Source organism: Sturnira hondurensis, unplaced genomic scaffold (assembly GCF_014824575.4).
Source record: "Sturnira hondurensis isolate 20B ecotype Veracruz unplaced genomic scaffold, ASM1482457v3 Scaffold0012488, whole genome shotgun sequence".
Lineage (NCBI taxonomy): Eukaryota > Metazoa > Chordata > Mammalia > Chiroptera > Phyllostomidae > Sturnira > Sturnira hondurensis.
Genome location: NW_028085119.1, coordinates 3,501,273 through 3,525,103, shown reverse-complemented (window position 1 = coordinate 3,525,103; position 23,831 = coordinate 3,501,273). Strand labels below are relative to the sequence as shown.

General features: G+C 34.6%; 1 protein-coding gene across 3 annotated transcripts in view; it reads right to left on the bottom strand.

The window, feature by feature from the left end:
• The window catches only part of STAM (signal transducing adaptor molecule), a 58,514-nt gene that overhangs the window by 6,393 nt on the left and 28,290 nt on the right, over positions 1 to 23,831 (bottom strand). For 2 of the 3 annotated variants that reach the window (XM_037060782.1, XM_037060784.1), the window contains 11 exons: positions 21,163 to 21,238; positions 20,986 to 21,081; positions 18,482 to 18,631; positions 14,207 to 14,297; positions 12,200 to 12,392; positions 10,913 to 11,007; positions 7,339 to 7,427; positions 5,462 to 5,549; positions 4,959 to 5,013; positions 3,710 to 3,863; positions 1,674 to 1,849 (listed from right to left, as the gene is read on the bottom strand). In XM_037060782.1, the coding sequence (XP_036916677.1) occupies positions 1,674 to 1,849; positions 3,710 to 3,863; positions 4,959 to 5,013; positions 5,462 to 5,549; positions 7,339 to 7,427; positions 10,913 to 11,007; positions 12,200 to 12,392; positions 14,207 to 14,297; positions 18,482 to 18,631; positions 20,986 to 21,081; positions 21,163 to 21,238 (1,263 nt within the window). The remainder of the gene's footprint in view (positions 1 to 1,673; positions 1,850 to 3,709; positions 3,864 to 4,958; positions 5,014 to 5,461; positions 5,550 to 7,338; positions 7,428 to 10,912; positions 11,008 to 12,199; positions 12,393 to 14,206; positions 14,298 to 18,481; positions 18,632 to 20,985; positions 21,082 to 21,162; positions 21,239 to 23,831) is intronic. The other variant, XM_037060783.1, reaches the window with a different exon arrangement.

Here is a 23,831-nt window from a genome sequence, read left to right as displayed (position 1 = left end):
GTGTTACAGCTCTACGGCATGGCACGGTTCAACACCCAGCAAATGGTTCTATCACTTACAGGGAAATTTCTCAAGGCCCTGAACTAAGAAAGATCTCAAATAATCTCCAGGAACAAGGTAGCTAGAGCAGAACGTGACACAGTAACAGAAGACTGGCTGGGAAAGGGGCAGCGTTTCTGGATGACACTAAGGTATCTAAGAGGCTCCTACATAACTCATGCCTGCTGGCTGATTTTTCAACACCTACATCTGCTCACTTTGTATCTGGTTTTTAACACAGCATGTTACTCTTCTAATAGCTGTTCTCTACCTGTTTACTTCTTTTCTATATAAGCATATTCACTTGTACCAAATTTCAATTTCAAAAACAGTCCTGGGACAACAGAGCTGCCTAACTTTTTTTTTCTGAGCTACTTGGTAGGGTGTACCCTGGCTTTTTGATGTCATAATAGACCTTCTTAAGGTCACTTCACAATACTAGATGTGAGCACAAAATAATGTTTGAAAATCTCTAAGCATCCCTAGAGTGACTTTTTAAAAAGATTTTATTTATTTATTTTTAGAGAAGGGGGAAGGGAGGGAGAGAAATATCAATGTGTGGTTACCTCTCTCACACTCCCTACTGGGGACCTGGCCCACAACCCAGGCATTTGCCCTGACTGGGAATTGAACTGGAGACCCTTTGATTCCCAGGCTAGAACTCAATCCACTGAGCCACACCAGCCAGAGCTAGAGTGTGACTCTTTTGAGGAGGAATAAAATAACACTAAGGTCAGTATAGGATCATTCCAGGGCAACTCCAATATTGAAGGAAAGGTTTCTAGAAATTGTGCCTGTGCCACCAAGAAACTTCTATTTGAGCCAGAATATCACAACTTCTAGAATTACACACTGATGAACTCTCAAGCCTATCTTTGGTTTTGAGGGAAAGATTTCAGCTAAGACTCACAATGAAGCAGAAAAGGCATTTATTTTACATAATATAAAATCATTTACCTACATCATAGAGGGCATTATACCATCTTTGTAGTAATAAGGCTCTTTCTTACCTGCTGTTCAGATAGTAGTAACACAATCAGCAAGAGAGAGAACAAAAATCATTTCAGCATTTCAGTTAAGGCCTAAGAGACTCACTATTACATTCAGATACTTGCCCTATGAACCACAGGGGCAAGTAACTTCTTGAACTGTCTCTTTTCAAATGATTTATCTTGCAGTGATATATACTAAATTCCAACACAGGGCAAAAAAGGAAACATTTATCTTTCCCAGATGACCCAGAACCATAAATTCTGAAACAGCAATGGTAATGAAAACGTTCTGATTTTTTACGAAATTTGTGGCAAACAATACAGTTATTAAAGGTTTCATTAAAGCCCTTAGCAAATACCATCGTAGACGCAAATGAAAGCAAAAGCAAATTATGACTGAGTTAAAACCAGAATACAGCAGTTCAGTGAGTCAGTAAGACAAAGGATGAGCTGGCTAGTGCAGCCACACTGCAGGGGTTCCTGCAGAACCCACTCATGACCACAAACAGTGCTAACTGTCTGGCATCGGTGATAACATCTATTATGCAGTTTTCTTAGCCTGTTCTTATGGTTACAAATGATCAGGGACACTTAAGAACTGAAACAGCACTAACTTCAAATAACAGTCAATAATGAAATTACTTAGGGTAAGAAGCCTGAGTCTGCTGACTAGGAAGCGCTGGGTTTGCAGATGGTGGAAGTGCTCCTTGGCTGAGAGAAGACAGCTGCTCTGGGGGGAGACTGTAGCTCTGCAGATGGCTCATCTGGGCATTCCCTGCAACCAGGTAAGCGCCACTTTGAGGATGAGCTGGATACACCTAGAACAGTTCATGATAACACACATTAGGTTTTTCTAAGATTTTAACAGGCACGCCCAACTCTGTGGAGGTATTTGGTTACAAAAAGAACAGCTGCGTCCCTGAAATCTTTTTTATAGTTACCCTCTGTCAACAGGCATTTAAAAAAATATTTTCCGGTAAAGTTGGTTTCTGATGATTTTATTCTCAGGTAAACATTGGCTAAATTCGTGTGTATCTCTATTCAGAAGCAGTAAAGGAAGTTACCTTGAAACTTTATGCTAATATTACTCTTTTTTCCTACTGATATTTTCAGTACTTCTCTAAAAGAAATCCCAAAGGATGTTTAAGAAGTGCCTCTGAAGTCATTGTTTTATATCAATAGACTTCATTTACTTATAAATACAATTTAGATTTCTTAAATTATTGTTTATTGAACACAGAACAAACTTTCCAAAGTAGGGGTTAGCCAGCAAACCTTTCTGTAAAGGTCCAGAGAGTAAATATTTTAGGCTTTGTGGACCATATGGTCTCTGTCACAACTACTGAACTTGATCCATATAGAAAACAGCCAGAAACAATTCATAAATTAAAGACAATGGCTGTATTCCAGTGAAATATTTAAAAGATGGAAGACTGGATTTGGCCCTTGGCTCATTGCTGCCTACTCCTACATCTAAAAACTATACGTGTGCCCTGCCCAGGCATCTCAGTTGGTTGGAGATGTAAACCAAAAGGTTGCAGGGTTTGATCCCCAGTCAGCGCCTGTACAGGAAGCAATCAATCAATGTTTCTCTTTCTGTCTCCCTTCCTCTCTCTCTAAAATCAATAAACATATCCTTAAGTGAGAATTAAATAAAAATAAAAACTACCTGTGTAAATCTAAAGAGAGTCCTGTTTTAAATATGCATAATGTTCTAGTTTTCTGTAGTATTCATTAGATCTTCTGCTTCACAAGTCTGAGAATAGAACTCTGCTATCTATGCAGTAAGGCCCTTACCCGTCGTTATGATGGTAACACAGCCATCAAGAGACAAGACAACAATCACCTTAGCACTTCAGTTAAGGCCTAAGAGACTCACTATACATCAGAACCCAGTAGGTCTTCATTGTAAACACAGCTATTCCAGTCCTCATAAATGCATTATTTTTGTACTTTGAACATGAGGGTTTTTTGGTTTTTTGCTCAAATTTATTATCAGGGCCAGTGAGTAGGTATCATCTAGCCACATGTTATTCAGGCCTGACTGCTCATCTCCAGGGTTCTGGACTCTCATTTCAGAGAAAATTAATCTATTCAATGTTTGTACCACTGTACAAAGATAAAATGGAGTGTCTGACTAATTACTCCCTATGCCCTGGCCTCACTGAGTTTGTGGGAAAGGAACTCTTCAAACAGTTGCTTGAGATGAAGAGAGGGAAAGGGCTCTGTATAGCATTACGTGTGTTATGTAAACAAAGAGGGTAAAATTAGATTAAAGCAGCTTCCTATGAAACTGAAAACAGTAGATACTCAGAAGAATTTATAATAATTAGAAATTTTACTGAGACAAAAACTGCAGTTCTCAACCAGGTAATTACATATAAAGTTTTAAAAATATATAGATATTTGTGCCTCCCTCCTGAAGATTTTGATTCAAACAGGTCTGGGGTGGCACCAAGCATTTGTATTTTTTCAAAAAATCTGATGGCTGAGTTTGATGTATACCCCTGCAGAAAAATAATTTTTCTGAAAAAGAACTATTGATATAATTGTATATTATACATTGTTTTTGTCAAGTAAAAGACTCTTTTAAAATCTATTTTTATTTTAAACATTACTTATAAAAAGTTTCCATTTTGAGGATTTAAAATGATATCCTTGCGTTTTTAAAGGCTTACCTGAGAAGCAGAAACACCAGATGACTGCATGTAATACTGCTGATTCTGTAATTTTGCATACATAGAATACATTGGGTCTTCATTCATTAACTTGGTATACAGTGAAAGTGCCTCCATCACTTTAACGTTAAGTTCTGAGAGTTCTGAATGTTTTCTGAAATATTATACAATAATTCGAAACATATTGCTATTTAAATAATACAATGCTCTAAATAATAAGACACAACAAAATAGGTAAACTAGCTCCCTGGCTGGTGTGGCTCAATAGATTGAGTGCCATCCTACGTAACCAAAGGGTCACAGGTTAAATTCCCAGTCAGGGCACATTCCTGGACTACAGACCCGGTACCCAAAAGGGGGCTTGTGAGAGGCAACCACACGCTGATGTTTTCTCTCTCTCTCTTTGTCCTTCCCTTCCCCTCGGTCTAAAAATAAATAAACAAAAAATCTTTTTAAAAAAATATTTTATTTATTTGTTTTTAGTGAGAGGGGAAGGGAAGGAGAAGGACAGGGAGAGAAACACCAATGTATGGCTGCCTCTCATGTGTCCCCTACTGGGGACCTGGCCCGCAACCCAGGCATGTGCCCTGACTGGGAATCGAACTGGCGACCCTTTGCTTCACAGGCCCGTGCTCAATCCACCGATCTACACCAGCCAGGGCCAAAAAATCTTAAAAAAAAAAAAAAAATTACAAAATAGCAAAAAGTGGTATAAGTAGACATTATTAAAAATTTAACCTTGTGCCAGAAAACATCCTGTATTTTAGCTGCAAGGCAATCAAAACTAAAATTTAGGTACTGTGCTGCAAGAGCTTATTGTACACAACTTTACTTTGAAATGTCTAGGGTTCCCTAGACAATAACAGATGGGTCATTTGGGCTTTGATAATGACACTTACAACAAAAACATGATTATAACAGTTAACCTCTATTTTTTAAAAAGACTAATACAGTAAAGACCTAATAAATCCTCACTTAAAAAATAAAGGAAGAGGTGAGTCTAATTCTAATTCCCACATCTAGCAGAAAACAAGTAAATAAGAACTGACTCCTTTGGCACATAAAAATAATAAACATTAAAAAAATAAAATGAAGTAAATCAAATGAAATAGAAAAAATAAAAAATAAAATAAAATAAACAAAAATACTAATAAATTAAAATAAAACGGCAGTTCTATCTCAGTACGCAATTTACAGAGAACTTCAGGGAAAAAGGCACACACTATTGAAAGGGCACATGTTCTTTTACCTATCAATATCTTCCAGCTTTTCATCAATGAGAGGTCCCATCTGGTGACACATTGCTTTGATAATAAGATTTGGAGAAATATAAGAAAACAGGAAAAAATGCAAACATCTGATGAATATCACATAGTCAAAAAATACAAGATATAACTTGGAGTAGTAAAAATTGTATTAATAAATCATAGACCAGAGAGGCCAGAACTGATTTTCTTAATCTCAAAAATATTAAAATACCAATATTTATTTTATAAGATTCTAAAATGTTGAACAAAATATTGGATATTTTGAATAAAATATCTAATGTGGATAGAAAATTGTAAGCATGTGAAAATACTACCAAAGTTAAGTTTAAGTGGCTTATAAATGTGAGACTGGGCCACGGAAGAGTGAGAAATGTTAGTACTTTTATATTATTCTCAATTTTATGGAAATATAAACCATTCTTTACATAACATAGATATAAATTAATCATCCTTATTTGCAAGGTAAATGAAAAACAAGGTTCACCTTCAAGATGAAGTAACTCTGGAAGATCTGGCTGATCATCGCTGGGATCTGTACTTTGCAACATTTGTAGCAATTGGTCCATTTTATCCTACAGGAATTAAACAGTTAATACAAAAAGCAACAAATTGTTACGCAACAATAGGTTCTCACTTTGTAAATTAGAAAATGGAGAGAAAACTTTTGTAATTCACAGATACGGAGACTCAAATTTTGGTTTTATGTACTTGGTATTTAAGTACTATGTGAAGTTAGAACCTTGAAAGTTCTTGTTTTTGGAACTGCTTACAAGAAATTCTTTTAAATGAGAAGAAATAGAACTACATTTTAACTTACAACATGTGAGTTTAATTTTCCATTATATTATCCTGTATTTTTTTAGATTGAAAAGGTTCTTCAATCTCTCAGTCATGGTAGTTAACTGCACTCTGTTTTGAAGTAGTTGTGGCCTTGACGTGGTAACGGGTGTAACTTCTCTCTCAAGATGGCATTACTTATGACTAACAACTCAGTTATTACTTCTCTCCCAAGGTGACTACCACAGCTGTTTCACTGACGCACAGCTCAGCTATAGTATAGCTTTTTCTTTCTATGTGGGGCCATTAGGACTTAGTCTATATTTTCTTTGCAGCAATGTTTCAGTGTGTGGTTTCTCTAGTCTCCTATGCAAGAAAGGCTGGGAAGCATAGACTTAGATCTATTTCAGAATCTTTTGTTGTAATAACCAATGGGACTAATGAAACCATCATTATATAAATATCTCTGTAAGTTATATAAATATACAGTATTTATATGTAGGTTTTTAAGACAAAATACAGATCTCACATACCAAAGGATACTACTGTAATAATTACAAAACTTCTCCATGCATGATTTTTACATAATGCTATTAAACATACATACATTAGGTAAACAAAGTAAAAACTACCAATTCAAGCAAGGTAGTCACTTAACTCAAAACAAACACTCTGTATTATACAAAAGAACAGTTTGAGAGATGAATTACTAGCGCAAGAGTGACAGCACATAAGAAAACTTCTGAAGTCAAAAGAATTTTATATTTTGAAATGGGTACTACTTTCAATGTGAAAGAATCACAATTTTCATTTAAGTAGTCTAAAAAAGAAGGCACATGTCAGAAAAGTTTGTTTACAGCCCCCCCCAAAAAAAAGAAGTAGAGAGGGCTTGTAAAATGAAAGAGCAACAAATTATGTGAATAATTTTTATTGTTTACAGACTATTACCCCCTACAGAAATTACCTACTATCAGAAAAAACAAGGTATCTAACAGACTCCTAAGCTGACCCTCGGTGCATTTTCTTATGCTAATTAACTTTCCCTGACTCATTTGGATTCTGTGGCTCCTAGCAGTTTTCTACAATCTATTTCTCTAAAAGAGAACTCTTCTAGCATTCTGCTTCTGACTCCCCTAAAAGAAAGCTAAAAATCTATAAATCCCATCACAGACTTTAAATAACATCTCATTTTTCATCATAAGTTTAAAATGTTACCAAGAATATAATTTCCAGAGCTTTAAATGTGGACATTATAAAATAAAAGTTATACATTCTTTGAAATACACCCCCCAAAATCTCACAACAGTGCTTTGCAATAGCAAAAAACACCACAAAAAACCGAAAAACAACCTTTAGTGTCAACAAGAGAATAATCAAATCATGATATATATCCATTGTAGAAAATATTAAACAAAAATTTAAAATAATGAGGTATGACTGTATACTCTGACATGGTAAGAATGGGACTATTGTTTATATTTTTAAAACAAAATACATTCATTAATAATTTTCTAAAGGAAGACAAAAGAAACATTTCAACTTCAATACCAAGTACAAACCACTCTTATAGAAGAAATCACTTACTTCATCAATAAAGGCTTGTTCCGGCTCTGGCTCTATTGTTTCTACCTGAACATCATCACTAAATTGTACCGTCTTCTTCTCCGTTTTTACTGTAAAACATGCAATATTTACCTTTTCCTTATAACAAATTTAAAATTCTATTTGAGAACACTTCAAGTTTCAAGAGAGAATATGAGTTTTTTAACTATTTCTCTTAAGCTGAGAGACTCAATTTAAAGAATACTTAGGCTGCAGATTAAGGCAATAACGACAGAACATTATGTCAAGATTTCTTAAATTTTCTTCTTCTAAATATTTTACATTTTCCATAAAAGACACTTTACAAAAAATAAGACGTATATTTCTGAAAAAAGATTAATCACCTATTACACAAGAGAGTTTAGTAAATTGATGAACAAAAAGCAAAGATTTACGACGACATAAATGAGCTGTGGAATTTTCAATAAACCCTCTTTTTACGCTACCCATCTTTTCAAAGAAAAACCCCATTTGATAGACAGACCACGCTACCTCAATGCAATGAACTGGGAAGCTAGCTGTGTGTTCTCCAGCGTGCCACTGAGACTCACTAAGAGATGACATCCAGGACCAAGGAGGATTTGACAAGTGGCCTTGGCAGGATCTGAATTTTCCATTATATCATCCTGTATTTTTTTTAGTTACATTATACTTTGCAGTGAAAAATAATTACTAATGGATCCAAAAACCACTGGCCAGAAACACGTATTCCCTTTGTTCAACAAAGCAAACTTCAAAAATCTAGTCAATATAATATTAATTAGTACACATAAGGATATGATCAACATAGCAATTAACCTTCTCCAAAAGAATACCCAGACACAATAGAGCTTAAAGAAAATTAATCTACTCTCTGAATTTTTTTTCCCTGCATCAACACTGTCAGTCAGTATTCATAAAATTCTTAAGAATCAAGATAAAAGGGGGGGCACAGGGTAGAATTAAGAAAGGGAAATAACATCTATCAAATTATGAAATGTGCTCAACAGAATACATATATTTCCTCCAATGAATCTACAATACAATCTCATGCGATATGCTCATTTCATAAATGAGGTTTAACAGTGGCTTAGAAGATTATCAATTGTTGCACAGGCGCAATCTAACAAAAGATAAAGCCTGGACTTGAATGCCAATCTATCTGGCTCTACTAGCCCATAGTACTGGAATCTGGCCTGTGATTTTACTGAGAACAAGAAGTCATATCACTTATATATTCTGTGTTGTGTGATTCCACATACAATGGAAAGTATGTAATTCAGCCCTTCCAAGTCACCATAAAACAAAATTCTACATACAAAAAGAAGTTTCAGCTCATTGCATTTTCCCATGGAAGAATAGAGAGACATCTGCTATACACATTGCTTACTATATCCTGAGCTATTAACAAGTAGAAAGCTGGGACAGCACCACTGTGCTGTCTGCTACCCATAAGAGACACATAGTACACTTCACATCCTAACAGTTAACCATGAACAAATTTGCAGTGTTTTTTCTCACAGGAACTAATACTATTGCTATGTGCACATGTGTATGTGCACATTATCTGTGCATATATAAAAATATTATCATTACATATATAAAAGATAAAGTGCTTTTGCAATATCTAACTGTGTCTCCAAAACAAAAACAAGTTAAGGAGGCCAGGTCTTTCTACCTGACACATTAGTGAAGTAGGTTTCTGTTTCCTCATAAAAATGATGCTACAAGGATCACTCCAGCACTCGTTTTACCCAACTGGAGAACTACAACTACCTAAGCTCTGCTGCTCCTGTTTCTCTTTCAGGTGTTCCAGAATGAAACACGTAAGGTGAGTTGAAATACCAGTTTTAAAGCTGCAATGCTATATAATAGAAAAAAGAAGAGATGGCTAGATGGCCCACATGAGCTCTTGGATCTTAGCCTGAACGGAAGTGCAAAACAATTTTACTCTTTCCAACAGTTGCTTTAGGACAAGAAAACCCAAACCCCCAAAAACAAACAAAAAATAAGCACCACCATCAACCCAGGCTAAAAATCACCACAGTACACACTGCCATTTTAAAAAAGGTTCTACAACATGTTTCTTTGAGTTCTAAAAATAAAGAATTCCATTAAAGAAGAATGGGTATCAGAAATCTGTCTCTATAAAAATGTCAAAAAACAACCTGGCAGAATCTGTAAAAGGGCATTGTTTTATCAAAGATTCATAATGCCTGGCTTGTTGTAAAAGCCTTCTCTTAAAAGAGAAGTGTTCTTATGTTTTTAAAGAAAATTATGTCTTTATTGTTAACCTTTATATTTACTTATAATTTATATACATACATATATATACATATATATAGTTTGCATTCTGACTAAGATTCAGTACTTATGTTATTGGAAATGAAAAGATGACTAACACAAAGATCTCTTTTAAAAATTTTTTTTTAATTTTATTTATTTATCTTTAGAGAGGAAGGGAAGGAGAGAAGGAGAGAAATATCAATGTATGGTTGCTTCTTGTGAGTCCCCTGCCAGGAACTGGCCTGCAACCCAGGCATGTGCCCTGACTGGGAATCGAACCACGATCGTGTGGTTCGCAGGCCGGAGCTCAATCCACTGAGCTACACCAGCCAGGGCTAAAATTCTTGTAAACTAAAAAAGACCTAAGTATCTTGCAATTTATAACTTTGATTTCTTTTACCTGTCATTATATAGACAGATGAGCTGAGCGAATATATTCTGTCATTAACTGTAGCTTACCAACTTAATACAAAAATTCTTTGAAAATTCTAAATATTTCAATCACTAATGGAAATCTTTCTAGACTAAAACATATTTGTTTCCTTAAACAGAGGGAGGGTATGACTTAATCTTGATGACTCACCATTATTATGAGATCCACTGAAGTACAGGATTATGAAGAAATACAGTCAATGGTCTATCAGAGATAGGCTACCACCAGTTACATCTCCTGCAACCACCATGCCTGTCAGTAACACACTTTTACCTTAGCCCCACTTTCTACTTTATTTCTCCTAGTGGGCAAAGATTTGGAAATCAAACACAAAACTTTATTATTAGTTATGGCCACCTCTGAATATCTGACATGAGGGTTTAGAACTGCCATTAGTGTTGCCTAGAGGCCACATCTTTCAAGTTTGAGGCTAGAACATCAGAGAAATGGTTTCACCCTTGAATAGGAAGAATTCTCTATGAGATTATACTGAATTTGTCGCACTTTTATCAACTGATGATAATGAAAATACCTAATACATAAATTCCATTAACACTTTTCAATGTGCATTTTTACAATAGCACATATGTACATATATATGTGTGTACATAGATATATATGTTTTCTTTCCTAAGAAAAAGTCTACAGTCCCTCTAAAGACAACCTTGGTAGACAGACAACTACAATATTTAGATGATTCCTGGTAAATAATCTACTGACCAGGAAGTTGCATTTATAATAAACACCCTGAAAGCACTAACATTTGAAAGTCCCTACTCCAGAAAGTCTAATTTACTCAATTTTCATTAAGAAGGGGATTATCGATTATCATCCACTGACAGACTAGAAAATACTTACTCATTTCTGGTTCAGCAGTGAGATCTGCAGTCACAAAATTAGAGGGAAATAACCCCATGCCTTGATGAGTTTCACCTTTCCACCAGTTAGGATCACTATGGGGAACAACAACAAAAAAGTCTATAATAAAGACTTTTATTTCTATAAATCTTTCCCTTTTATAGTGTTCAACTTACATTATTAACCAGATTTAAATCCCACAACAGTCCAGTGAAGAATGAAATGAATGTATCATTATTATAAATAACAGATTAGGCCTCAGAGAAAATAAAAAGTTATTAAACCCACAGTTCTTTAGCTTTAAGAAGGCTGGTGAAGGCTTTAAAGAAGCCTTGAGGATCCTTGAGGATCTAGTATAAGCTCTGAACTCTCTCCCCCAAAAAAGAGGTGTCGCACTTAAGAACTATCAACTTCAGGTGGTTCATGGGCTCCAATGCAAGAATCTTTGGGTAATAAGATATGTGGTACGATCTTAATCAAGTTGTCCATTCTTAAATCAGTGCTCTAGCTAATAAGTATCAGCCAATTTTTCCCCACATGAAAAAACATATGACAGATAACACTGTTTATAGCACAAAATGTTCACAAGGAACACACTTGAAGGTACATACTCATGTTCTCCACTGTACCCCAGTGTGTGGTATAAGAAAAGCTGGCAAACTCTCAATAAATATTTTAAATGAATGAATCAAGGTTTTCTGCAATTTCCAGCAAAACAGCTCAAATGTAACTTCATTTTCTTCCACTCAAGAAATTGTATTGTACAGTGATATTACAGAAATAACCTTAAATCTATTTGAATTTCTTTTTGAAAATCACCTGCAAAATTTAGTACTTCATTATTAGTAACGATTTTCACGTAAGCAGAAAGCGGTAGTAAAAGACAGATGCACTGAATCCCCTCCCCTATGATAATGTAAATGTATTTAACTCCATGTAAAATGAATTTGTTCCAAACAATACACTATATGATAAATAAATTTACTATATTCTGTATTTCTTACAAATTTCATAAATACATATACATATTCGACATACTTTCTAAAAATCTTGACAAACTTTTAAAAATAGTTCCAAAAAATTAGAACTCTTTAAATATTATAGATAGGAAAAAAATTAAACTACAACATAAGAATGAAGCTAGTATGACATAAGCAAAACAACCAACTATCATAAAGAAAATAGATGGATCAACATTTTTAATTGCATTTGGTGACGGCGTCCAACAGGAACAAGTATAAAACACAGAGTAAAATGTTATGTATTTTCATATGAATGCTCCATCACCTGTCATCAAGAACTGTAATAATTTCTCCAGCTTTAAAAGTAAGTTCATTATCTTCAGCAGCTTCAAAGTCATAGATAGCACGAACTTTCCGGCCTTCATGGTGGTGGTTAGCTAAGAGATTTGATGTGCTTGGGTACAAAGTGGGAAGGGTGGTGGACTGCTGCCTTTGTTCCTTCAGGGACAACTCAATGGCTAGAAAACAATGTGTTTAAAAAGACCCAAAATGTTAATATAACTGATAATCCATGTACAAAAGATACCTAAAGGTAAAAAGTATTCTTCTCTCAATAGTGTAGCTGGAAATTAGGACATGCCCTGACATAATATACTGAACAAAAATCATTTCATCTATTTTATTCACAACTGAAAGTTCAAAAAAATAAACTAACTAAAAAACTGAACAGCATGACAAGAATTTTTACTGAATGAATATAATTTAAATAATTCTGGGTAACAAAAGCTCATAAACTCTTAGATCCATTTTAAAAGCTTTAGCTGCAGCTATATTTTCTTTCATTTTTTAATGTATTCCTATTGCTTAAGTTCCCCCCAAAATAATGAAAATCACTTGGGAAGTAAAGAGTCTCAAGTCTCACTGGGAACTTACAAAATAAGAGCCTCAAAGGTAGTAGCTGAGAGCTGGTGTTTTATTGCTCCAAAGACAATTCTTACATAATCAGTCTAGGAACTGGAATTTAGAATAACTACAATAAAGTCTCAACTAACAAATTCCTGAAAACAGATTTCAAATGTCCCTCCTCCATCTCTACCACTCCTTCCCCAGTGCAAGCCATCACCACATGTCACTCAGGCTCTGAAATATAATCTTAAGGAATCAATTACCCTGCTTTTAAATCAACCCTCAACCTCTTCTTACCTCTACCTCTGTTCTAGATCAATAAAAGCCTTATTGAGAAAACAAAACTTTGAAACTATTATTAAAAAAAAGAAAAAATATCTTTTAGGATCTTGGAGTAGAAAAATATCTTAAGACATAAAAAAAGCAAAAATAACAGAAAAGTAAAAATCTGACTACATCAAAATTTAGTGCTTGTCCGATAAAACACACCATTATCAAAGTTAAAGTATAAGCCAAAAATCAAGAGTAGATATCTACTACAGATAAAACAGGCAAAAGATTTGCATCCAAAATAAAGACTTTCTACATATTATTATTATTATTTTTAAAGAAACTCAACAGAAAAAGAGACAGTCAAAATAGCTAATAAACATACAAAAAAGAACTTAACCTCACTAGGAGTGAAGGAAATGAAATCTAAAATAATGGGACACCATTTCAAACCTATCAGAGTCATAAAACTTAAACTCTGACAATCTCAAATGCTGTCAGGAGGTTAGGCATAATAATAGCTTTCATATACTGCTGATGGAAGAGTAAGGAAAACTATTTAACCAAGTTGAAGATGTGCCTTCCCCACGAGCCAATAACACTTCACTTTTACTCACAAAAAATAAGCCTCCTGCTCCCCGCCACACAAACATGTACAAGGAAAGTCAATGTAGCACACATCTCCATTACAGTAAAAATAAAAAACAGAAAATACAACGTCTATCAGTAGGAAGCTAAATTATACTACGCTTTTATTAATATGCTAGAATATTATACAGCAGTTAAAACAAATAAACTTGGTTTATACGTCTAATCATGAATAGATCCCAAATGTTGTACGTGGAAGTAGGTTGTAGGTAGATGGTGTCCAGAATATACTATTTATGAAAAAAAAAACTGTGTGGGACACAAAAGTATTTGGTACTATTTATGGATATTTATAAGTAAACTGTGGGGTAAAAATATTGACTGAAATGATATACATGATAGCAGTCACCTTGGGAGAAGAAAGAAGTAATACTGAGGAAGAGAACAAAGTAGACTTCAGCTTTAGCTACAAAGTCCTATTTCTTTTATTTTAAAATATCTCAGGGGGAAAAAAAACATTACATAAGAGACCTATCTTCTTGCCACCATCAGGGACTTAAAGACATACCTTTTGCTAAATCTTCCTCTTCTTTTTTGTTAGCCACAGTACCAGGATCCTTGGCTACCAAAGCTGGGCTGGCTTTTGCTTGTTCTGCAGCCTAACACACAAAAAGAAACATCATATTTGAGGGTTGACCTCAAATATCCTACCCCATCTAGTCTTACACCTCTACAAAGGTGTAAGAACCCTCCTGTCAACCCCAAACCAACTTCTGCAGAATAAGGAAATCCCACTGGAGCAGCCTGAGAAGGGCAGGGATTAGCACTGGAGAAAACAGACTCAGAGCAACTGCGTATCTGGAGCCAACAGCCTAATAATACTGTCGCAGATTTGTGTAAAGACGTTAAACTAAAAGCAGACAATACACAAACCAAATAAGAAAGACTAGAGACTTTAAAATTTCTAGAAAAATTATAAAAGAAGAAAAGGAGCTGAGAGAGGGAGGTAGGTGACTACTTTAAAAACAGATAGTTTTTTAAAATTTTAAATATGTATTTAAGAGTTATATTTTATTACTTGCTTCCAGGTCAAAAGTCAGGATGTTATCTTTAGGGACTGAGATTTATATATAATATAAATGTTCATAAAATTATACTATTTGGTAAACCAAAATATAGAAAGTTAATCTGGGAATATATTACTGTCCATCTTAAACATATTTTATAAATAATGTAGTATACAGATAAATACATAAATTGATTCACGCTTATGGAATTATAATCTTTCTAAGCCTCACTGACCTCTTAGTTTTTCCATGGCAATCAAGGCAAATAAGATTCCAGCCTATCTTACAGTTTTATTTTCAACCATTCTATCAGTTAACAAAAACTGTTTGTATGTGTGCATCACATGGATGCAGCACATACACACATGTGTATGCATCATATATATGTGATACATACATGCATGTGCACACACATATATACATATATACATGCATAATGTACATACATACTGATACTTTTTACACTTCTGACACACATTAGCATGTACTGCCCTCCCCTCTGGCTCCTTTTACTCCATCCACATTTTTCCCTGTCCAGTTTCAACTCGCCAGTAAACAGCTAACATCATTTTCTCAGTGAAACATCTGTAAGCCCCTTAAATTAAGCATTCCCTCCCTCTGTATTCCTCTGGTAGCACTTTCAAACAAGGTACTGTGATATGGGTAGTTAAGGTTCTGGAGTCAGGCAAACATGAAAGGAAATGCCAAATCCACCACATTCTAATGTATAACCTTGGGAACATTGACCTCTTTGTCCGTCAAGTTCCTTACCTACAAAATGAGGATAACAGCAGCTGCAACACTATAGGATGTCAGGAGGATTAAATGAACATATGTAGCTTTCAAACTCGGATAAGATGAAGGCCATTCAGGGCTTAAAACAAAAAGTGTAACACTGTCTCCCGGGATTTATAGCATACGTAACAATAGATGGCACACATAAGATGAGTAATAAGATGCTGAAGTGGAGAGTAGGTAAACCCTACACTGTTGCAGGGTTTCTACATTTTACATGAAATAATACAATCAATAGAATGCTAATTTTTAAATGATTGTTGAGTAAATGAAAGGCAAAATATGAGAGTAAAACACAGTTCTATATTTTTCACTTCGTGGATTTTATAATGTCAAGCAAATGCACCAGGAATTTATTTTTAGAAAAGCTGATTAGAAAAAAGCTTTTTATAGTTCACTGAATTGAACTTGAAGCACTTCCAATTCTGATCCACCTCTTGTTGTAATGTTTTAATCATTATGTGACTCTGAAAACTGGAAGTACTCTTGGCCAGGGGCAACCTTTTTCATGATGCATAGATTTTTTTTTCACATTTCGGTGCATTTCACAAAACAGAGCTGATCTTTTGTGGTCTATGAAGAAATCTCTATTGGTCCAGAAGGCAGTGCAGAACAAGGTGCATTAAGGCCTGCATTCCTAAATTGTACTTTTAAAGGTTCCTCTCTAGTGTAGTAGAGATACTTGCCTTATTAACCAGCTAAATACAGTAGCAGTGTAGCATTACTTCAACTCTATGTCAAAAATTAGTGCTATAAAAAACACAGCAGCACAAAAGTAATTCAGTGACTAACGTATGACTTTTCTTAATATTTTTATATATTTTTCTGTACCTGGATAAAAATATACTTTAAAAATCTTTATATTTTCAAAGGCTTCTGTTAAGTATGTCAACAAAAGCCTAGTCTGACTAAATGTAAGGACAAACAACTAAGTGACTTCAAAACCTACAGGGACTTCTACAGTTGAACCTAGATGATATATTTTTTCACTAAACAAAGTTCTCTACAAACAGGGTTTTCAATGATACACTTTTCAGAAAATCACCATTTTCTACTATAGTAGAAACCATTTCTAATATAAAAAAATCACCACTCTATCTCATTATATTTTACTTTGTATGTATTTTATATATTTCTTGTGGCTAAAAGATAGCAACTATAACAGAATTAGCTTTTACATATTTTACATCATCTTGACAAAAAGAAGAAAAGTAACTCTTAACTTCACTGTTACTGATCTATGTCCTGAATCTTTTGAACAGGAGAGTAACCTAACTTCTACGCCAATCAATAAATAAATGCTCTGGCCAGTGTTCACTCCACTTCTTGTCCTTAGGAGCCTGGTCCAGACAGACATGCATCTACTAACCTTCGTATCAAACGGGAGGCAGGATGGTGTCGTGGAAAGGACACTGGACTGAGTCAGGAAGCCTGTGTGCTACTCCCACTTCTGTCAACTACTAGCGTGGCCCTGGGCAGGCCACTCACCCACTCTGGGTCTCAGCCTCCTCATCTGTTAAATCAAGGGATCCCACTAGAGAGTCCCTAAAGTAGTTTTTACAACTACCTGAGATTCTGGGTTAACTGAACAACGCAACATATCAAACACATCATTAATTCTTCTTCCTTCTCTTACAGAAGTAAGTCCTTTTGGTGGACGGATATGCAGTTTTCACACGCACCGGAAGCCGTACTCTAGAGCACTGTTTCTCAAACTTCAATGTGCGTACAGAATCATCCAGGGGTCTCCTTAAAATGAAGATAATAAATCCAAGGGTCTGGAATCGCAACTGAGATGCCCCATTTCTAACAAGCTTCCAGATGGTGGTAATGATGACGATGGTCAGTGAACCACATTTTGAGTAACAAGCTCTAGAATAGGTTCTCCGGGTATAGAAACTGCAATGCCACTAAGCATCTATACTCTTTGGTTCTCTGTAGCGAATGTACTTTGATAACTGAATACTGATTCTATTGTCAAGAGACTTATTATAAGACTATTGGATTATTCTGCGTAGTAAAAGCTGTCAATTATGAGTACTTCTAAAAGATATAATTTATCATTACAAAACTATTCATAAGTCTAATTTTTTCAAATAAAAAGAAAAATAGCCTTCCTTCTTTCCTCTCCCAAGTATATTTCTGGTTCTTCACGGTTGAAGAGTACAGAGATAAATCAGAAGCACCTTGGGAAGAAAGTCTACATAAGTCTGGATGAAGGGAGCCCTCCAACTGAGTTTTATGCTCACGCAATCCACACAGTGGAGAAAGACAATATAGTAAATTAGCACATATTTTAATCCCCCGTGATTAGCTGTGCACCCTGAAGGATAGTTATGCATAACAGAAGAAGAATAAGAGATACCTTTTCATTTTTCATGACATAAATTAGTGATTGGTCCATAACATAATTTTTTTTTGAAAAGGAAAGTTAAGCCTTACAGTCAATCATATTTATTAGGAGAAAGGATAAAAGATGTTTTTATTAAGGGAAAAGATGCTGCATGTGCTTCTCATCCCACTAACTCTTATATCCCCTTCCCACTTTTAACATGGGTATTCATAAATTTCATAATCAAGAGAACCTCTATACTCATCCTTCAATTTTAAGGATATCCTGATTTTTGAGCTATCATTCTTTGCAGATAAAATGACAGTATTAAGAGCATTTAACAAGACTGTATTACCTGGTATAATAAAGTAATTTTGTCTATATTATTAAAACTAAATTAAAAATTTTTAATTACAAGATGTTAACTCAATTCCTTTACAAAGAAGGAGAAGCAGTGGGAAAGCAGAAGCTGGACGACATTCATACTCCACTGTATTTTTCTGGCACCTCTAAATTCAAGATGACGATGACGATGATGACAATGATTAACAAAAATTTCAAAGCTACCTGGGTTTGGAGGGAAAAACAATTCAAATAAACATGGCTACTTTAGAAAAACAAACTGTAGCACACACAGAACTTTACAAGATACCTGAGAACCAATAGCTGGAAATGTAACTCCTTGTTCTTTAAGGTTCTTAATCATTGCTGATATTAGACTAAGCTGTGGATCATTCTTAAATTCATCTGTCCATTCAACCATAAGGGCCTTTAATTTTTCACACACTTTAGGATGACCCTAAAAAGAGAAAAAAATTAGTAAGATTTATCTGGAAATAATCAATTCTTATAAAAACAAGCTGATACAGAAATATCGGTAAGCCAAATCTGTTTGAATTTTAGGTCACTTATACAATTCTGTTATTTAATTTTTGCATGAGTAATGTTTTCATTAAGGTTTTTCATACAAAGAAACAAAAAAAATAATATAAGAAGTACTGATGTCCTAGCCAGTGATCTAATATAGATACCTTAAATATAAAAATTATGCTGGGAGGGGGCAGGGCAGGGAATATAAAACAGAAAACTGTACTTGAATAAGAATTAAATTAAAAAATAAAATAAAATAAAAATTATGAAGTGTTATAAATCTCTTTTTAAATCACAAATTATGTATAGATAATATATAACTATAGTTAGTTATTAAAATAAACATTTTATTTTCTCACTAATGAACAAACAAGAGAAGATATCATCATAAATACCTCACATCAAATTCAAACAAATTAAATATTCAATAACTTATTTTGGAAGTCTGAAAGACAGAATTTTTGATAGTTTTTTGCAACTAGGCAGGGAGACAAAGAAAATAGTTTGTTTTGTTCTTTGTAGACCAATATTATAAAAATAAGTTGGGAACAATAAATGGTGCACTTCCCTTATTCCTAGTTCCTGACTTTTGATGTGCCTTACCATGTGTTTTTCCCAAGTTGCTTAATTATTTAAGATCTGATTTGAAGTTCAGTGCAGGACATTATCCCCAGAAACTTTATTTCTTCAAAATAATACCTCACCTAAAGTATGAATCCAGTATGTTCATTCTAAAATATCTGGATATAAAGAGAGGTCCTTTCTCCCATATATAGCTATTTTTCAAAATACTTGTTCATGTTACTAAGTACAAGTTTGATTACTATATCATCAATTGAATTATAGAAAACACCATCTTTTCATAAACAATGGTACATTTTGGTGAATATTCAGGACATGAAAAGAATGGTTATTAACTAGTAGAAAATAGCTAAATATTTTGGGTTGGCCAAAAAGTTCGTTTAGTTTTTTCTGTAACATAAAAGACACATTTTGCATTTTCACCAATAACTTTAATGATGTGGATAGTTTGAGTATGTTAGCTATCTCCCGCATAGTATAAGGTTAATTACTCTCAATTAATGTCTTGATTTGATCGCTATCAACCTCAACTGGTCTACGCAACCATAGAGCATTGTCCAGCAAGAAATCTCCGGCACACAACTTCAGGAACCACTTCTGATATATTCAGTCAGTCATAGCACCTTCTCCATACACTACACAAATCTTTATTTGCGTTTCAGTTGTGTTTTTACCTTTCTTGAAATAATAAAGCATACTATGCCAAAAGTGCTGTGTATTTTCGTTCATCTTCAATATTACAATGGCTTTACAAAAATTCACCAATTTTGATATGTTTTTTTAATACATGCAGATATAACAGCTGTCATAATACAATCTCACAAAATTGTTTCAAATTAGGGTAAAGACAAATAAGGGCTACTATGGCCATGTTACGGAACAAACCAAACAACCACTTTGGCCAACATAATATAACTTAACTTTAAAGCAGAACAAGAAAGAAATTATTACGTAATTGTGTTTGAAAATAAGTACAGAATTTTAAATTCTTATGTTATTTCTGTACTGTTTTCTATGAAAACCTGATATTCTATTTTTAAAGGCATTCTTCCCTTTTAACACTTTAAAAATTTTTCTTGATACATATTGCACCCCCCCCCCCAAAAAGCCAGAAATAATTACCTTTAGAATGCACAATTTTTTACTGGGAAAACCCACATATTATTTAGTAACTTAAATGTTTTAAAGTCCTTAAATTGCATGATTTGAATTCTGTATCCTACATGTAGTTAGGTAAACAGTATAGTATTAAAATCCAGTGGTGGTGAGGTAGTGGCCTTATTCACATCAAGATGAAACAACAGTGCCATATTTTGGCAGTATTTCCGAACACTTCTCTATTAGGAAAATAATTTCTGTGACTACAAAAATGGTTACAAAAACTGCCTAAAAATTGACTGGTATTATTTAATCAGAGATATACACATATTTATCTATTAGATGAAAGGAATGATAAAGAAAAGAGGTTAAACATACCCTAATTTGGCTTGAAAAAAAAATGATTCTCATCATATAAATCTGTAGCCATTGGTAAAACATAACATTTACATATATATTAGATAGACATAGCCTAGATAGAGTTATGTTTTTTTCTTAAAGCACAGACCAGTCCTTTGTGATTTAAAATGTGAGGAACTGAATAATAAAATGTATAAAGAAAAAAGACTGCCTTAATTCATTTCTGGAAATAATGTTCCTTACCTTGTTTAATACGTTGCTTACTTCACTAGCAAAATCTCTTGAACACACTTCTAAGTGAAAAATTTTGCCACAGTTTGACACACATGCACCTAGAAGCTAAAAGCATACATTCCAAAGTTAAAAAGGCTCAATTTCACCAGGTAATTTTATGGTAGAACCTAAAATCACATCACTCACAGTCAGAGCTTGCATAGCAACATGAGGATCTTTATGGTTCACCCTCCTCATAATAGACCGAAGACAATCTTTAGGTCTAAAAAATAAGAAATGTAACAACCAATCAGTAGTACATCTAGCTTCCCCCACCCCTTAACTACAACAGGAAATAGACTACTATACAAAAGGGAGACTGGTAAAGAAGTTAATTTTTATTAACAACACAACTGAAAAATTGCACACTGACAAGTTCCTTTAAATTTCCAAACAAGATTCACAGACTCTCTTCCTTAGCAATCATAAATTAGGCACTTTAGGCTGATTCTGCGTGAAAAAAGTTTTGAAAATGAAATGGTAGACCAAGACTTCTACTTCTAGTCACGGTGAAATAACTGGAACCAGACTTATACTCCTGCTATAAACAACTAGAAAACTGTAAGTCAAATTTACAGGGGTGGGCGAAAGTAGGTTTACAGTTGTAATACAAATAAAGACAATAATTAATAGTAATACAAGAATAAACTGTGTTTTGCATACTCACAATTGTAAACCTACTTTTGCCTACCCCTGTATATTGAGGTAACTGTTTAGTGCATAATGATAATCTCTGGGAAGGAATACAAATGAGACGAACCTGATCTCTACCTCAACTCCTACCTAGAGGCACTTCCAGTTATCCATACAGGCTTTCTGCCTAAGGCACTTCTGGATCTCAGTGCCACGAAGATCTCAAGAAGAGAACAATGATCTCTGAACTGAGCAGACAGAAATCAGAATTCAGAAGGCTAAAGGAACTAAAACTTGTAGCAGAGTAGAAGGAACTCTATGAAGAAAGAGTTCTACATACTGGATTGGGGGTCCACTTAGGTCTGCTGTGGGAAAAAGCTCCACAAGGCTGGGCAAAAAGTGAGAGCTATATTCTGAAGAGCTAAACACACAAAAGGACAAATGTTGCTTGATTCCACTTATATGAACAACCCAAAACAAGAGAGTATATAGGAACAGGAAGCAGAAGAGCAGTCACCAGTGGCTGGGAAGAGGGGAGGAGAGGAGAACGGAGAGCTCTTATTAACGCACAGAGTTTCTGTTTGGAATGACAAAAAAGTTTTGGAAGTGGGTAGCAGTGATGGTTGCACAACACGATAAATGTATTGAATGCCACTAAATTGCACACTTAAAGATGGTTAAAATAGTAATTTTCATAATACTCATATACTATAATAATAGTATTTAGATTTTAGCTTTTTCACAGTTGAACTTATTTTAGTAGCCAGTGTGTGCGACGCCATGCTAATATTTGCAGTTAGGAAAACTATGTTGACGTAAAAAACACAAAATTATTATTTCAAAACACCAGTGAAGGCCATATATAAAGAGAATTCTGTGAATACTATAATTAAAATCATTAAATTAATAATCCAATGATGGTTCAACTGGGTGAATGAACATTTTAGAAATTTATACCTGCTTCACCATCAAATTTTTAAGTAAAATTTTTGGTATATTAGTTGTAAAACACTTTTATTTTTTACTGATTTTAGAGAAAGAGGGGGAAGGAGAAAGATCAATTTGTTGTTGTACTTATCAGCTGATTCTTCTTTGTGCCCTGACCAGGGATCTAACCCACAACCCTGGAGTGTTGGGATGATGGTCTATGTTACCCAGCCAAGGATATAAACCACTTTTTTAAAAGTAAGCACTCTAAACTTGTGGTGACTTCTGGAAAGGGTTGTGGAGAAAGGGGCTCTGAAATGGAACTTTCACTTTGTATTCCACTGATATTGTTTGGACATTTTACCACAGCCGATTCTTCTTCTTCGTCCTTGTTGTTGTTGTTGTTGTTGCAAGAGAGGGAATGAGAGAAAGAGACAGAAACACAGGCTTGTTCTTCCACTAACTTATGCACTCACTGACTGCTTCTTGTATGTGCTCTGGCAGGAGACCAAACTGGCACATGGGATGACACTCTAACCAACTAAACTACTTGGCCAGGGTTACCACAAGAACTGTTAAAACCAAGGCAAAGATATCTCTGTACCAAAACAAATTTGGCTACTGAGCCATAAAAATAAAAGAGTACAGAGCTGCAAAGCCAATCAGAATGATTGTAAGTGCTGACGAACACTTTATGTATGCCACCACAGCAGTATCTTTTTAAATATAAGCTAAAAAAATCACTTCAGAATTGTATATAAAACTGGCAGCATTCAACAGAAGTGGCCTGCAAAAATTTAGTATTAACTATCTCATTCTACTTCTGTGCATTTTTCCAATTCAGTTTTTTAGTATTTCCACAAGATGATAAAACACATAGTATGGCTATAGTTATATTTTGAGAAATCCTATAATTTAATGAAAATTTATGATCAAAACAGTATTTTTTAAAAGGTTTAAGAGTAATCAGGGGATTGGTGGGGGGAAAGGCAGACAACTGTAAGTGAACAACAATAAAAAAACTTTTTTAATTTAATTAAATTTTATTTTATTTTTTAGAATATTTTATTTATTTATCTTTAAAGGGGAAGGGAAGGAGAGAAGGAGAGAAATATCAATGTATGGTTGCCTCTCGTGGGTCCCCTGCTGGGAACTGGCCTGCAACCCAGGCATGTGCCCTGACTGGGAATCAACCGAGATCCTGTGGTTCGCAGGCCTGCGCTCAATCCACTGAGCTACACCAGCCAGGGCACAAT